This window comes from Artemia sp. Qi Xiang Cuo, chromosome 5 (genome assembly GCF_049724085.1).
Source record: "Artemia sp. Qi Xiang Cuo chromosome 5, ASM4972408v1, whole genome shotgun sequence".
Classification (NCBI taxonomy): Eukaryota; Metazoa; Arthropoda; class Branchiopoda; order Anostraca; family Artemiidae; genus Artemia; species Artemia sp. Qi Xiang Cuo.
This window is the reverse complement of record NC_142798.1, coordinates 9,438,573-9,457,079: the sequence shown is the minus strand read 5'-3', so window position 1 is coordinate 9,457,079 and position 18,507 is coordinate 9,438,573. Positions and strand designations below refer to the sequence as shown.

At 35.8% G+C, this 18,507-nt stretch overlaps 1 protein-coding gene across 1 annotated transcript in view; it reads left to right on the top strand.

Annotated features, from left to right (window-relative positions):
* The window catches only part of LOC148951783 (uncharacterized), a 155,760-nt gene that overhangs the window by 69,870 nt on the left and 67,383 nt on the right, over positions 1-18,507 (top strand). Inside the window, exon 2 of the mRNA XM_089088715.1 lies at positions 12,342-12,662. Coding sequence (XP_088944841.1) covers positions 12,342-12,662 — 321 coding nt within the window. The remainder of the gene's footprint in view (positions 1-12,341; positions 12,663-18,507) is intronic.

Below are 18,507 nucleotides of genomic sequence, written 5' to 3'. Positions count from 1 at the left end.
TATGAACTGAAGAGGTGTGAAGTGCAGGCCATGGATAGAATTGCCGAGGATCTGGAAGATGCCACTAGAAGGCATAATAGTAAAATATTGTACTGGCACGTTAACAAACTGAGAGGGAGTAGTCAATCCGGACTTGGCCCAGTTAAAGATAGGAACAGGGTTGCAATTAGCAATAAGGAAAAAACTAAAGAGAGATGGGCCGAACATTTTGAGAATTTGCTTAACCAAGACAGAGTTGCAAGAAATAATACAGAGGAAAATGAAAAAATTTTTGATACCTTGAATGTGAAGGAAGATTTGTTTTGTGAGGAGGAATTAGCAAGAGTACTAAAAGGATTAAAGAATGATAGGCCTCCAGGTGCTGGTAGGGTGGTAAATGAGTTTCTTAAATATGGTGGCTCTGAGGTTATAAATAAGTTACTGAAGATTATGAAGATGATTTTTGAAAAAGGGGAAGTACCCAACGATTTTAGGGAAGCCTTAATTAAGCCACTTTATTAGAAAGGTGATAAAAGTGAGTGTGGTAATTATCGAGGACTTAGTCTGGTATCTGTAGGTAGTAAATTAATTGATAATATGATGGTTTTTAGACTGAGAGATGCTGTACACGAAGTTTTAAGAGAAGAAAAGTATGGTTTTCAAAAAGGTCGAGGATGCTTCGACCAAATTTTAACTCTTAGGTTAATAATTGAGAAGTGACTGAATTTTCAAACACCTTTGGTCCTCAGTTTTATCGATTACGAGCAAGCGTTTGATTCTGTTGATAGAAGAGCTTTAATAAAGGTCTTATCCTTGTAAATTTCACCAGACAAATACACTAAAGTTATTAGCGCTGTGCATGAGAACAGCACTACTGCGGTCAAGATAGAAAACTAAGTGAGCAGCTGGTTTAGTATTGACTTAGGGATTAGGCACGATTGTGTTCTATCCCCTTTTATATGGATCATTTGGATGGACTTTGTCTTCAGGAGCACAGGAAAGGCAATGGGAAACCACGGAATCAAATGGGGAGGAAAAAGTCGCCTGGATTGGATTATGCTGATGATTTAAGCATCTTAGATGAAAGTGTGAGCAAAATGAATGAAGTTTTAGAGGTTTTGCGAGTTCAGGGTGCTAGAATTAGCTTGAAAATTAATGTTAGGAAGACTAAGTCACTAAGACTAGGAATAAGTGAAGACAAAAAGGTAACGTTGGGTAATGAAAATATTGATCAGGTGGGCAGCTTCATTTACCTTGGTAGTATTATTAGTAAAGATGGTGGGAACAGTGAAGATGTTAAAAATAGAATAGCCAAGGCTCAGGGTGTTTTTTCACAGTTAAAAAAAAGTCTGGAATAATAGGAAGATAAGTCTGCAAACCAAGATTAGAATATTAGAAGCTGTAATGATGATAGGGGTCAATATGGCTCTGAAGCATGGGCGCACCGAAAAGCGGAGGAAGATTTGCTATATGTTTTCCAGACAAATTGCTTACGGATTGTTTTGGGTATCCGGCTGACTGACCGTATTTCAAACAATAGGCTATACCAAAAATGTTGTTAAATACCGCACTCTAGGGCTATAATGAAAGAAATGTTGAGGTGGCTAGGGCACGTTGTGCGGATGAAGGATGACAGATTGCCGAAGATTATTCTTTTCGGCTAACCATCTAGGGCTAAACGGAAAGCAGGTCGTCCCCGTCTAGGGTGGGAGGACGTCATACAGAAAGATTTAAAGGAAATGGGAACTTCGGGGACGGGTGTAAAAACGGAGACTTTGAATAGATTGGGGTGGAGGATGAGCATGCGTAGCTGTGTTGGCCTCAGGCGGCTTGGTGCTGCGGTGAGTTGTTAGTAGTAGTAGTAGTAGTATGCTAAACCGGGATAGAGTTAGAGGAAAAGATATGAAGGGAAATGAAAGAGTTTGTGACACCTTGGATGTGAAGGAAGATTTGTTTTGTGATGAGGAATTAGCGACAGTACTAAAAGGACTAAAAAATAATAAGGCTCCAGGTGCTGATAGGGTGGTGAATTAGTTTCTTAAACATGGTGGCTCTGAGGTTAAAAATAATTTACTGAAGATTATGAATATGATTTTTGAAAAAGGGGAAGTACCTAATGATTTTAGGAAAACCTTAGTTAAACCACTGTATAAGAAAGGTGATAAGAGTGAGTGTGATAATTATCGAGGGATTAGTCTGGTCTCTGTAGGTAGTAAATAACTTAGTAATATGATACTTTTTAGACTAAGAGATGCCGTAGACAAAGTTTTAAGAGAAGAACAGTGCGGTTTTAGAAAAGGTAGAAAATGTGTCGACCAAATTTTCACTCTTAGGTTAATAATTGAGGAGTGCCTGAGTTTTCAAACACCTTTGGTCCTCAGTTTTATAGATTATGAGCAAGCGGTCGATTTTGTTGATAGAAGAGCTTTAGTAAAGGTTTTATCCTTGTATGGTATACCAGACAAACATATTAAAGTGATTAGTGCTATGCACGAAATATGGTGGGAGCAGTGAAGATGTTAAAAATAGAATAGCCAAGGCTCAGGGTGTTTTTTCACAGTTAAAAAAAAGTCTGGAAGAATAGGAAGATAAGTCTGCAAACCAGGATTAGAATATTAGAAGCTAAAGGGATGACAGTGGTCAAATATGGCTCTAAAGCATGGGCACTCCGGAAATTGGATGAAGATTTGCTAGATGTTTTCCAGAGAAATTGCTTAAGGATTGTTCTGGGTACCCGGCTGACTGAGGCGTATTTCAAACAGTAGGCTGTAGGAAAATTGTGGTTCAATACCGCTCTCTAGGGCTATAATGAAAGAAAAGTTGAGGTGGTTAGGGCACGTTGTGTGGATGAAGGATGACAGATTGCCGAAGATTGTTCTTTTCGGCCAACCATCTAGGGCTAAACGGAAAGCAGGTCGTCCCCGTCTGGGGTGGGAGGACGTCATAAAGAAAGATTTAAAGGAAATGGGAACTTCGTGGGTGGGTGTAAAAAGGGAGGCTTTCAATAGATTGGGGTGGAGGAGGATCGTGCGTAGCAGTGTTGGCCTCAGGCGGCTTGTTGCTGCGATGAGTTGTTAGTAGTAGTAGTAGTAGTAATGCTATGCACGAGAATAAAACTGCTGCGGTGAAGGTAGGAAATTAGGTTAGCAGCTGGTTTTGTATTAAATCAGGAGTTAAGCAGGGTTGTGTTCTATCCCCCTTTATTTGGATTATTTTGATGTACTTTGTCTTAATGAGCACAAAAAAGGCAATGGGAGACCACGGAAGGAAATTGAGAGGAAAAAGTATCCTGGACTTAGATTATGCTGATGATTTAAGCATCCTAGATGAAAGTATGAGCATATTGAATGAAGAATGAGGTTTTGCGAGTTCAGGGTGCTAGAATTGGTTTGAAAATTAATGTTAAAAAGACTAAGAAACTAAGGCTAGGAATAGGTGAAGATGAAAAGGTGAAGTTGGGTAATGAAAAGATTGATCAGGTGGACAGCTTCACTTAGCTTAGTAGTATTATTAGTAAAGATGGTTGGAGCAGCGAAGATGTGAAAAGTAGATTAACAAAGATTTAAGGTTTTTTCTCTTAGTTGAAAACAAGTTTGGAAGAATGCAAGGACCAGTATCCAAACTAATATTAGAATATTAGAAGCTGCAGCAATAATACTGGTCAAATATGGTTCTGAAGCATGGGCGCTCCGAAAAGCAGATGAAGATTTGCTAGATCTTTTCCAGAGAAATGGCTTAAGGATTGTTCAGGGTACCCGGCTGACTGACCGTATTTCAAACAATTGGCTATGCGAAAAATGTGGTTCAATCCCAACTTCTTGGGCTATAATGAAAGAAAGGTTGAGGTGGCTAGGACACATTGTGCGGATGAAGGATGACAGATTGCCGAAGATTGTTCTTTTTGACCAACCGTCTAGGGCTAAACGGAAAGCAGGTCGTCCTCGTCTTGGGTGGGAGAAAGTCATAAAGAAAGATTTAAAGGAAATGGGAACTTCATGGGCGGGTGTAAAATGGGAGGCTTTGAATAGGTTGGGATTAAGGAGGAGCGTGCGTAGCTGTGTTGGCCTCAGGCGACTAGGTGCTGCGGTGAGTTGTTAGTAGTAGTAGTAGTAGTAATTATATTTCAATTGTTTTCCTTTGAACTTATTACAACATTGAAAATGAAATACAAACTACAGTGAAGTACAATCTTGATCTGATTAGCTTTCAGCAATTAATGTTATTATATATCAAATATTCAATTTCATTTTATCAGCTCTTCCTATACTGTTCAAGACACATATAGTATTCATTACAAAAAAGAATTCGGCTATTGTTGGTTTTCCTAATAGAAGTCTAGAGCTTACTGCGTATTGGGGGCTTTAATAAAACGAATAATATTACAAATAATTTATTTTGCACTTATTATAACATTGAAAATAAATGAAATCACAGTGAAATAAAATCTTGACCTGATAAGCTTTCAGCTATTAATAAAAATATAGATATATGCAGATATATCAAAGCTTTAGTTTAATTTTATTGGTTTAATCCAAGACTCTTGAAGACACGCATAGTTTTCAATAAAGCAACAATGACACAAGAGGGTTTATAATTTTACTGTTAGGGAAGGGGGATGCTGCTAAACTCTTGTTTGTAGTGATATTTGTTCATTTTAAACTTGATTTCCAGATACAATTTAACTTTTACTCCTTTTAAGATTTATTTATTCATTTATAGTAGTACCTTATGTATATTTGTTTGCTATGATTGTTTATTTAATTTGTGTTTGTTGTGAGTTTAATTTTTTCTTCATTAGTGAAATATTTTTTGTTCGTTTTAAGCTTGATTTGCATTTTTCAATTTAACACTAACTCCTTTTAAGATTTGTTGATTCGATTATATGGTACCTGTTGTAAGTTCGTTTGCTATGATTTATTATTTACTTTCTGTTCGTTTTGGGTTTCATTTATTCTTTCAATACTAGCGTTTGGTCATTTTGAGACTGAACTATTACAGAAGTTTATTTCTGATGATCTTTCTTTTAATATGTTCTTTACTTTTCCTTGGAAAACTTCTTCTTTGGAAATTTTTGTATTATCAATTTCTCCTCGGTTTCGATTGCCAAAGTTTCAAGTTTTTCAAAATTTCCTATTTCAAAAATAAGTTTTCTTTTCAACATCAAAGTTTCAGCAAAGTAACAAAACTAGGATCAAAGTAACACTATAAATTGTTAAAAAATAACAAAGTAAACAAAGTATCAAAGTAAACAAAGTATCAAAATAAACAAAGTTTCAAAATAGCAAAAAGCGATTTGCATAACTTACAAGTTATCCCATAAATCAGTAAATCCAAGTATCAAAGTAAAGATACATAACAATTAACAATAAGTAACTTGTATAACTCGCAGCCTTTTCCCCGGGGTTGAGGGTGGAGGGCCAAACCCGGAACCTTAGTTATTTTACATTTGGCCTATGTTGAACGAAATTGCTATCTCAAAATATCAATCTGAAAAAAATGAAGAAACAAGGTCGTTGGGGGGAGGAGGTAGTTTCCCTTCAATCACTTGAGAATCTTATGAAGAAACTAGAACTTTCAATTTTCAATAAAACATGCTTCTTCCTAAGTTTATTCGACCGCCACTTCCATAAAAATTTGATATGCTTCTAAGGCATAAATTACAACCCTTGTTCCGGGTTCTTGGAATTATTTCAATCCTGAGCCATTGTTATATGATCTTTGGACTTTTTTGAACACAATAGCTATCTCAAGAGTTAGATTGGTTGTATTTGGGGACAAGAGAATGTGTAGGGAAGCTATTTGATCTCTTATCACCTTTGACTCTTTAAAACGGAAATGCAACTTCAAATTTCCATTTAAATAAGCTTCCTTAAAAATTTATAAGGCCGCCTTTTCCATAATGGCCTTAGTTACTCCTGGGGAATAGCTTACAGCCCTTTCCCCAGGGCTCGGGGGATCTTATCAACTCCAAAAACATTGTTATATAATGCTTGGACTAAATTAAACACAGTGGCTATGGCAAATTTTCAATCCGATGCATTTGAGAAAAAAAGGGCATGGAGGGTCTGTTGCCCTCTGATCACTTTTGGATCTTAAAATGAAGATCTATAACTTTCAATTTCCAATCAAATGAACCTCCTTCAAAGTTTATACGACCATTCCTATCCATAAGACCCTACATGACCCCTTGGAACAAATTACCACCTTGGAACCTTAGAATAACTTACAACCTCAGGCTTTGTGGGGCTCTGTCAACGCCAATGGCATTGTAATATTATACATAAACTGTTTTGAATAAATAGCTATAACAAAATTTGGCCGAATCTCTTTGGGGAAAAGGGTGTAGGAAGACTTTTTGCTCTTCGATCACTTTTGACTCTTAAAATGGAAGTAGAATTTTCACTTTCTTAACAAATAAGCTCCCTTAAAATTTCAAATGACCAGCCCCTCCATAAGAATCTTACATGCCCCTGGGGAAGAACTTACAACATTTGTCCCCGGGGTATGATTTAGAATACTTGCCCCTGGGCTCTGGGGGGTTGTGTTATCCCAGAACGTTTTTTTTATATCATCTTTAGTCTATTTTGAACAAAATAGCTATCTCAGTCATTTGGTTGGATGCATTTGGGGAAAGAAGGAATAGGAAGGGGTTTTTCCCCTCCGATCCCTTTTAACTCTTAAAAAGGGAACTAAAATTTCTAATTTCCGATCAAATGAGCCCATTCTGAAGTTTACAACACTGAACATTCTTAAGAACTCATATGCCCCTGGACATGACACTTGCCTCCGGGTTCTGGGGGGGGGGGGGGTGGTCTGTAAGCCCCAGAGTTTTTGTTACATAATCTTTAGCTTATTTGAACAACAAATTATTATCTCAAAAATCCGATCAGAGCCATTTGGGGAAAAGAGGGTGTGTTTACTAGTCGCCATGCGATTGCTTTTAAATCCTAAAGAGAACTAGAACTTTCAATTCCTAATCTTTTGAGACCCCTTCGATGTTTAAACAACCACTTCTTCCATAAGAACCTTATATACACTAGAGGCATAACTTACAACCCATCTCCTAAGCTCTGGGGGGGGGATAGTGTTAACCCCTTAGTTTTTGTTACTTGATCTTTCAACTTTTTTTTAAAGAAATTGCTATCTCCAAATTTTACTACTGCTAATAACAGAAACTCATGGCAGCACCAAGCCACCTGAGGCCAACACAGCTATGCATGCTCCCATTCCACTCCAATCTATTCAAAGCCTCCTTTTTTACACCCGCGCACGAAATTCTCGTTTGTTTTAAATCTTCCTTTATGGCGTCCTCCCACCCCAGACGGGGACGACCTGCTTTCCGTTTAGCCCTAGATGGTTGGCCGAAAAGAACAAACACTTACCCCTGGGCTCATGGGGGTTGTGTTGACCCTAGATTTTTTATTATCATATGCTTGAACAATTTGAGCAAAATATTTACCTTATAAATTTTCATCTGAGATGTTTGGTAAAAATTGGCTTGGGGGAGGGTTAGTTGCCCTCCGATTACTCTTGACTCTTGAAAAGAGCACTAGAACTTCTAATTACCAATCGAAAGAGCCCTCTCTGAAGTTTAATGACCATCCCTTCCATAAAAACCATATATATACCCTCAAAGCATATCACTCAACACTTGCCCCAGAGCTCTAAGGGGGTGTGTTGACCCGAGGTTTTTTTTTTTATATGTAATCTTTGAACTATTTTTAAGAAAAAGGCTATCTCAAAATTTTTATCTCAAATTTTATATTATTTTAAATCTAAAAATTTATATTGTTTTAATTTAATATGTAAGGAAGAATTACTGACAGGGATAAGAGGATTAAAAAGTAATAAGGCTCCAGGAGCTAATAGTGTAGTAAATGAGTTTCTTAAATATATTGGCCGTGAGGTTAGACATAAGCTACTGAAGATTATGAATATGATTTTCGAAAAAGGTGAAGTACCCAGGGATTTTAGGAAAACCCTAATTAAACCCTGAATATGAAAGGTGATAGTAGTGAGTGTGGTAGTTATAGAGGGATTAGCCTTTATTCTATAGGTAGCAAATTACTTGGTAGGATGATACTTTTCGACTGAGAGATGCTGTAGACAAAGTTTTAAGAGAAGAACAGTGTAGTTTTATGGAGGGTTGAGGATGTTTTGACCAAATTTTCATTCTCAGGTTAATTAAATACAAAAAATAAGTTTTTCAGCTGAAAGTAAAGAACAACGTTAAAACTTAAAACGAACAGAAATTATTTCGTATATGAAAGGGGCTGTCCCCTCCTCAACGCCTCGCTCTTTACGCTAAAGCTTTTTATTGTTTAAAAAAAAGAGTTCTGAGAAAGTCGAACTTTAGCGTAAAGGGTGAGGCGTGGAGGAGGGGACAGCCCCTTTCATATACGGAATAATTCCTGTTCGTTTTAAGTTTTAACGTCGTTCCTTACTCTTAGTTTAAAAAACTGCTTTTTTTATTTAATTTTTGAACGTTTTTGAATTAATGCAGGTTTTGATTTTGGCTCATCGTAAATGAACAATTAAAATAAAATTTGTATTTTAATTTTACTTTTATTTGGTTAAATGGATTTTCCGAAACTTGTTTAGTTTTATATACGAACGTTTTTTATTAGTAGGCCTAATAAATATACGTGGCTTTCAAATTAAATTACGTAACAAACTTTTATATTCATATGGTTTTAATAAGTATATTAGGGGGTTCGCCCCCTTGTCAATACCTTGCTCTTTAAGCTAAATTTCGAATTGTGTTGCAATTCTTTAAAAATGACCTCTTAATCACAAAGGCCGTTAATTAGAATAAATAGCTCTTATGAGAGTACTAAAAAATCTTTGGCTTTAAGAGCGACGTATTGACTAGGCGATGAACACAATCATATAAGTAATATTTTCTGTTCGTTTTAAGTTTTGATGTTGCTCCTTACTTTCAGTTGAAAAACTGGTTGTTTTTTATTTAATTTCTGATCTTTTTTTTAAATAATGCTGTAAAATCCGGCGCCCCCTTCATAGCAATGTCCCTTCCCCCATGAAAACTTCATCCATGGAAAGATCCTCCCACAGAACCCACGATCCCCCCCACTACCAGAAAAAAATCCCCCCTGAAAACTTCTGTATACTTCCCAATAACCAATAATATATGTTAACATTAGGTAATTATTATTAGCCCTCCCCCCGGGGACTGTGGGGGAGTAAGTCATCATAAAAGACATTATTTTATCATATTTTAGACCATGTTCAACACAATGGCTATCTCATAATTTCGATCTGGTGACTTTGGGAAAAAATGAGCGTGGGAGGGGGCCTAGCTGCCCTCCATTTTTTTGGTTACTTAAAAAAGGAACTAGAACTTTTAATTTTAGTTCCAATGATCCCTCCCACGATATTCTAGGGCCGCTGGGTCGATACGATCACCCCTGAAAAAAAAACCCAAAAAACAAATAAACACGCATCCGTGATCTTTCTTCTGGCAAAAAAAAATGCAAAATTCCAAGTTTTTGTAGATAGGTGCTTGAAACCTCTACAGTAGGGTTCTCTAAAATGCTGAATATGATGGTGACATTTTCATTAAGGTTCTGCAACTTTTAGGGGGTCTTTCCCCTTTTTTCTAAAATCAGCCAAAGTTTCTAAGGCATGTAACTTTTGATGGGTAGGACTAAACTTGATGAAACTTACATATTTGAAATGATCATTAAAATCTGATTTTTGATGTATCTACTGGTATTAAAATCCCGTTTTCTAGAGTTTCGGTTACCATTGAGCCGGGTCGCTCCTTACTTACAGTTCGTTACCACGAACTGTTTGATAATTATTAAGCGTCTGAGTCATTAAAATCTTTTGTGATTAGTCTTATAGATTACGAGCAAGCGTTCAATTCAGCTTATAGAGGAGCTTTAGCGAAAGTCTTATCTTTGTTTGGTATACCAGTCAAACACATTAAAGTTATTAGGGCTATGTACGAGAATAACACTGCTGCAGTTAAGGTAGGAAATGAGGTTAGTAGCTGGTGTCTCATTATATCTGGTGTCTAGCAGGGTTTTGATCTATCCCCATTTATATGGATCATTTTAGTGAACATTGTCTTAAGAAGTACAGGAAAAGGAATGGGAGAACATTGAATCAGATGGAGAAGAAAGACTTATACTGATGATTTAAGCATCTTAGATGGAAGTTTGAGTAAAATGAATAAACTTTTAGAGATTTTGCGAGTTTATGGGGCTAGAATGGATTTGAAAATTAATGTTAAGAAGACTAGGTTTCTAAGGCTTGGAAAAGGCGACGTTGGGTAATTAAAAGATCAATCAAGTTGACAGTTTGACATACCTTAGTAGCTTTATTTGTAAAGACGGTGGGAGCAGTAAAGATGTTTTACATAGGATGTTGTACAAGGCTCAAGGTGTTTTTTCACAGTTGAAAAAAGTTTGGAAGAATAGGAAGACAAGTCTACAAACACAGATTAGAATATTGAAAATTACAGTGATGATAATGGTTAAATATGGCTCTCAAGCACGGGCTCTCCATAAAAAAAAAACAGAGGAAGATATGCTAGATGTTTTCCAGAAAAATTACCCACGGATTGTTTTAGGTACCTGACTGACTGACCGTATTTCAAATAGTAGGCTGTATGAAAACTGTGGTTCAATCTCACTTTCTAGGGCTATAATGAGAGAAAGTTAGGGATGGATAGGTCGCGCTCTATGAATGAAGGCTGACACGTTGCCAAAGATTTTCCTTTTTTTGAACTGTCTTGGGCTAAACGAAAAGAAGGTCGTCCACGGTTGGGGTGGTAGGATATCGTAAAGAAAAATTTAAGGGAAATGGAACCTCCAGAGAGGTTGTATAAAGAGGCTTTGAATAGATTGGGATGAATGAGGAGTTCACATAGCTGTGTTTGTCTCAAGCAGCTTGTTGCTGCGATGAGATGTCTAGCAGCAAATGTCCTGAATTGGGTCAAATCACTATCCAGTAGAAGTTTCAGATAGCCAATCTTTTTGAATTACCCGAAAATTATTTGTATTAACTCCTATCTTCAGACGCCATACACCTTTACGGTGGAGCATTTATTGCCAATAATTAACAATATACACGGTTGAAAAATATCCCTATTCATGCAGTGTCAATAACGGCTCCGTAGTATTGCATAGCCTCAAACAAACTGTTAGACACATTACTTTAGAATTTTTCTTTAGGGGGAGAGCAGTCTTGATCATCTGATGGTTAATTTTTATAGCCAGTTTTCAAATTTTTAATAAGCACTCCTTAGAAGAGGGGTGGGGGAGTAGCCCATAATCTCCCTTTATTTCAAGGAATTTATTTAGATGAGGATATTAAATGAAAGATGAAGTGGTGACACTTCCATTCTTACTCTAAGCATATACTGTTAAATGGAAAGCGGTATTTTTGTTCAATATTCGAAATTTTTAAAACTCTTGAAGTGAAGTGAGAGGGAAATTTAAAATCAAATGTTTCAAATAAAAGCCGGAAATAAAGTCGCAGCTTAAACTAATAGGAATTATCAACTAGTCATAACTAAATGATTCCAGAATAATTTCGCTTTCAAAGCACTGACGTTATAAGACGTTTAGATTTTACCATAATTTTAAAAATGAAATAAAAAAAGATTCATTTATTTATACTTGCTTAGATCTGCACCATTATTGATTGAAATGCAATAATAAATAATCCGTAAATTGATTATTACTTATACACATTCAAAATAAAGATTCAAAATTTTACAGAAATCTACTAGCCAAAATGAAAAAGTGGCTAATGGGCACTTAAAAAAAAAAGAAGCAGAGTATGGGATTTGGAAACCAACAATAAAAGCACTGGTCGGGTCTGTTTTTCATTAAATAAATACGGAAAATTGAATTAAAAGTTCATGGGGATACATTTGGTATTAGTAGACTTGAAACAGCAAGTAAGATACATCCGAAATGTTAAAATCTTTTTATTCTTCTCCTCAGCCTCTGTTATCTGTTCATTTTTATAAAGTTCTTAGTAGCTAGGGTTTGTGAGCCAATAAATTCACTAAGTTGTAGCACTGCCGTTTAACCCAACAATTCAAAATTATTTTGATATTTCTCTCTTTGAATAGATTAGGATTTAAAAGGAGTGTGTGTAGCCGTGTTGGCCCCAGGTGGCTTTGTGTGGCGGTGAGGTGTTAGTAGTAGTAGTAAAAGAACTGTTTAAGGATTTAATGATTGTTCATATTATTTTTCAGTTGAATTTTAAACATTCAAATTCCATACGCTAATTTTTCTTTCAATTTAATAGAGTTTATTTTCCTTCCATTTCTTATTACCTCACTTCACAGTCGAGTTAAGTGTCAATTAGTCCTTACTTTGTTTCAGGCTGCGATTGGCCTGTGTTTTCCTTCCTCTTTTATTCTTTGTCTTAACGGAAGGATACTTCCCAGTGAGAGACCAACGATTCCTACTGGGTGATGTGTTTAGACGCAATACAAACATTATCCTTAAGTCATATACTACAACCACAACAACAACAGTAAATCCAACCTGCTTTCAGCTTTTGGCTAAAGAAATTCCAGTTTGTCAGAGAAAGAAGAGACAATCATTCTGGGATGTTCATTCAAAAGCGGAAAATTTTCAATATAGGGGAAAATCTGATGAGCTTTACACCATACCCTACCCGTTGGCTGTTCAATATATCAGGTTTGACTAAATGCTATTTAACACTAAAGGCTTATATTAATTTTACGGGGGTTTCCATTAATTGATAAAGAATAGTGACAAGGATCATCCATTTTACTGGCAATAGTGTTAAAAGCCTCCCTAACCCATTATTCTTTACACTAAAGTTTTTTGTCGCTTTAAAAAGTTTCTTATTCTAATTCAACGACATTTGGGTTTCAGCAGTTGTCCAGAACGAATTGGGACAAAAATTCAAACTTCAGCATAAAAATCAAGGGGTTAAGAAGGGGGCAGTCACACAAGAGAATCAAAATCAGAATAATGAAAACAGCTGTCATAGACAAATTAATAAATAATGCACTGAAAGGCGCTGTTTTTTACATGAAAAACACTACACTACATGAAAAACACTTCACTACAATTTATCAAAAGCACTTGTAAAGAAAGGTACAAAGGAGTTACTGGGTCTGTTTGAGCAGCACGAGACGGGCATAAGCTTGCTCTTGCTTCTGATATTAGCGGGGACAGGCATTTCAGGTGGTACTATAGTCCGATGTACAGGACTAAACAATAAAAACTTGCCAAAAGGAATCATCAGCTGAAATTGGCGATCACGAAGGCTTGGTATTTCAAGTAACTTCAGAGCGGAGCTATAATCTACATATTTGTCACAAAGAATGACCTTTACAGTTCGTTTCTAGATCCCCTCCAAATCCTCAATTAAATAATCTATGTGATGAACATGCGGGCTCCAGACGGGACATGTATATTCAAGGTGGTTCGAATAAAAGTGAGGTACGCCTTTTTCATTTGATATATTGGAAAACCTAGGCGGCGCATCGCCACTAGTGTTTGCATATCATAATGCCCCATCTTTACCAGCTCTTGTATGTGAATAGAGAACGAACAGTCCACACTAAAGGTGACGCACAAGATAGTCGCACACGAAGCGGAAGGGAACAATGTCGCGGGGCAGGTAAAATTGCGTTTAAGTGGGTTAAACCTCAAAGCCTTTGATTTATTCTCGTTGATTTGAAGACTGTTAGCAGTACACTGTGATTTAAACTGATCGGCAAAACTTGGGTCAAACTGGGCTACAGCTTGCAAATCCTTTATGTTGTATTTAAGAAGCGCTGACAAATCATCGACTAAAAATGTAAAGAGTAAGGGCTTAAGGAGGGGGCAGAGCAACTCATATACAAAAGGTCTTCTGATTGGTTTAACTTTTGATACTGCATTTCACTTCCAGTTGAAAAGCCTTTTTTTAACATCTTGTTTTTCAAGTAATGCCAAGACCTAGAAAAGATATAATGCGTGATACCGACTTAACTAGCCGACTATTTCTTGCTTTTAAATTGTGTATATTAGCAATTGTATATTGACTGGTAGCGCTCTGTTTTCAATTTTTCTATTTACGAATTAAATGTTGGAGAAAAGTTAACAATTTTGTGCAAATTTTCGACGAAGAGTAGCTTTGTTGAATAAGTATTTAATAATGTTTTTACTACAGAATTTCGGGTGACAAAGAAGAGTGAAACAATTCAAATGGGTAGAAATTCTTCGTGACTTTTGATCTTTTATTTGGTCAAAGCTATCGCGATCTATAGAGTAGGATTCTATAATTTTTAGCTAACTTGTGATTCTCTATGGAAGATTAAATATACTGAAACATTGAATATAAAAAGAAAACAGAGACACACTACCATTTATGTGGTTGATAACAAAGTTTGTAGCAGCATTTCTCAAAAGAAGTTCCTTTTCAATACTCTTCACCCCACACCCTTGCCTTTTTCACCCTTGCCAAATATAATTGCCGCAATTTTATGTAACTTTGCGACAGGAACCCATGGGGGAATCTCCTCTTATAACGTAACGGGAGCACATACCTTTCGTAATTATTGTGCAACACTCTCAGGTAATACTTTTTTTCGCCCAAAACCCCCAAAACTTTTTTTTATTAACTTAATGGTGGCACACACTTTATGTAAGGGCACGTAATGATTATACAACACTGTCACGTAATACTTTTTTTCGACCAAAAGCCTGAATACATTTTCTTTATTATGACATTTAATTTTTTTGATGGAAACACTTTTCATATTTTGTTTCATTTTTTCTATAGTTCTTGACCCCGCCAGGATACGATAGGTGAATTCCCTTCCAATGGTTTTTGTGCCTTAACTGGAAGGACTAGACTGCTATTGTCAGTGTTTTGTACCTGGAACCATATTCCAAAATTAACCTATTGCATGACAGTTAAGATTCCCCATTTTTGGCAAACACTACAATGACGTATTACTCTCCCAATTTGACTTACTCCAGGAGACATTTACTCTCAAAATATTAATAAAGGAAAGTGCATGTCTTACTTGTGCTAAGAAATACATCTTAAAAACATGGACATTATTTATAAAAGTTATATTATTTCAAACAAATTGACAAACAATATTAAAAACATGAAAAAATGCACTTAAAAAACACAATAAAAATAAAGGCTGGAAAAGGCGTTATTCCCCTAGTTTCAAATCAATGATACGTTTTAGAAACGAATGTGCATTATATGGCATTCCAGCCTCTGAAACAGTAGATACAATATCTATATAGATTTATCGTAATTCTAAAACCTTTAACTTTTAGCTTTTTGTCATTCCGTTGGCTAGAATGCTAGGTTTATGCTTTAATATTATAATTAAGAGCGGTGTACTGATCGCGACACTCGCATAAAGCGAGAAAATGAAATATTCAATTATATAAACGTAACCTCCTTTCCTTGGATTATCTTGAAATCAATTACCTGTTATAGTATGTAAAAATCAGATCCCTGGGAGCGCTACCTTGGAAGTATGCGAAGTAATTATCTGTCGTGCGACTAGACACAGACATATAAAATAAAATAAACACAAATAGAAAAGCAATAGATTTATTGTGACTTACATTTTAGGTGTACAACAATGCTCACTTCAATTGACGACAAATAGGAGCAGAGATAATAATAATGACTGAATTGCAAAGCCTAAACGTTGAAATTATTCTGATCCTAATAATCTTGAATCTGACTTACGAATCCCCCAAAAAAGCACTTTTATAAAGCTATACAACATAGTTTTTGTCCTGCGCTCTAAGAGCTGACTCACAGTTGGCCCAAGTCCTGAGGCGGGCCAAACTCCTCGTCCAATAGTTTGTCTTAAATATTTCTGATGATTCAAACGTTCACAACGCTCTTATAATTTAAACTTTCTGAGAAACATTGTATCTATCATTTTTCTTATTAGTGAAGATCTTTGCAAAATTCAAAACTGTCTAGCGTCATTGTTTGACTGAAGCTAAAATGCAATTTTTCTTTTTAATGATTAAGAACTTAGGCTTTTGGAAACGGTATTTGAACTTAATTAGGGGACCTTTAATTTCAGTCGGATTTATCTTTAGAAAAACGGATTTATTTTTTGTATTTTAAACATATCACATTTTACTGATGGTAAATATTACCCTTCCCATTATTTAATAACTTCCCGTCATTAGGATTTGCTTGCCCTTAGGCTTTTGAAATATTTGCAATTAACTATTTATTCCGAATATTTTTGATTCATATTGTATTATTTTCTATCTTTACTTTGGCTTAATCAAGCTCGCTAAAAATTTCATCTATTGCTTTTATTATTTTATTATAATACCCTATTTTATATTTATAGATCATACTAATATACTGCATGGTTCTAAGTAATCTACTATACTAAGGATTTTTTTTTCTAAATCTAACACTGATTACTTTTACATTTTCAATAAGGTTGGGGCTATTCTATCTTTACATAAGATTTTTTTTGAGAATTTACCATTTACAAGTTTTTTTTATTTTGCTGTCTATAGGGCACACTGATTTCTAACTACGCTACATTAAATGAATAGCACGACAACGCACACATAACTCTATCTGAATATCTAACACTATATACAAGAACGATTTAAAACACACTATATTGGGTTTACCACGTTCACTGGTAACATTAGAACACTTTCACTGGGGATGTTTGCTACGTAATATTAATGATAGGATATCGGAATTTTTGAGTTATCAAAGTTATTAAGAGGTAACATATGTAAATTCACACCTATTTCAGCACCTTCGAGTCTCTTTAGCGTACTCAATCCTTCTGTTGTAAATTATGGTCCTTCACTCCTTTCGTCTTGGCAAAATTTTTAAAGCACCTACGATATAGTTTCTTCATGGAACAGTTCGAGCATGATTGTGTTCACACGACAAGCTTTCTCTAATTGTCAACTAGGAAATAATACTTCCAACTACAGGTGTGGGAATATGCTATCAGAGTTCATTCTCACCTGCTTTTTGACAGTTCATAGGGTGCCTTATCATTAAGGGGTTGAACACTGGGAGTGCGTTTATTTTCTTCTCAGCATATCATTTTTGGGATATTTTAAGGCACTTAGGGATCACAGTTCTCTTATAAAATTGTTAGTTCATGGCATGCGTCTATTAACCTTTGTTGTGATTCCTGGGTTAATCACAGGGGAATTTAAGTTTGGATCTGGAATACGTCGACATCAAACTATAGTGAATACTTCAACATATTGTCTTTAACTTGTGGAAGGGGCATACTGTCACTGAGGGGTTGGTCAATGGGGTTAATTTTGGTTTCTGTAATTCAATGGTTGATTTCCATGTCCATTTTTCAGAAATTATCTCGTAATATTATGGGATAACAGAGATATGAACTCTTCATACAGAAGGGATAGGATGGATTCCGAGAGATGGTCGAAAGGGATTCGACGCGTGAATATGCGTCATATAAATAATTTTTGGGATCATCAAATATCATGACTATACAGTCAAATGGTTCATGTGTCCATAAGGATTATCATGGGTGATATTTAGGTACTTATATCTTGTACTGGTCGATGGGGTTCTCAGGATTTATGTGATTATATAGTTCGATAATGCACTGGATACTGAGATTAAAATATAGTGTTACCTGATACGTAATATGGTTCGTGTCGAGGAAACAACGATCAAAGGTAACTATTATTTTCATAGACGAAGCTGGGATGATAATTGCCTGGAGTTTATGGTGAGTACTCTTCGTTGGTTGAGGTATGATGAAAATTGATGCTACTTGGTTGTATCTGCACTGGACTACGCATTGTAATGATCGATTTCAAATATGTTACACCACTCTCTATAATAAAAAGAACGATGCAAAATCACACGTTATTTATAACAAAGTCATACTACATTACGGACAATATGATTGGGTTATTTTAATGTTTATGTTTGCCATGCACTATAATATAAAAAGATAAACTGATTTTAATACATAACATTGGTTTTAATAAAACGAGATTATTGTCATGCTGGTATCATATACGTGCAATTTCCATTAGAAACTCTAATACGGAGATGTCTTTAAAATTGTTCTAAGTACAGACACACCAATCCAAGGTTTATCTAATTATTCAACGCTTATTTAATTCCCTCTTAGATTTAAAACAATCCGTTAAACATAATTTACTCTACATTATTAAGTTTTAGGTCTAATTTTACAACATATTTCATGCCTGCATTGTTCACGCACGTCCATGCTGTTGAAGAAACGCATGTTGCAGCGTCATAGCCACACGGTTTTACGTAAACAACCTTACAATGAGGGAACAAGACATAGCAAGGACGAGTGGAGACCTCTATACCCACTCGTTTTCTAATGTGTTCCCTTTTTCTTGGCTTAGACGTTCTCAAGGGGTTCCGGGTTTAACTTCTGCATTTCGGCCGGTTCCCCGTGTTTTTCTCCTGGTTTTTGCCTTCTTAGTCACAGGATTTTCCCGTAATTAAAAGTCAATAAGGTTCTTATGGTCAGGG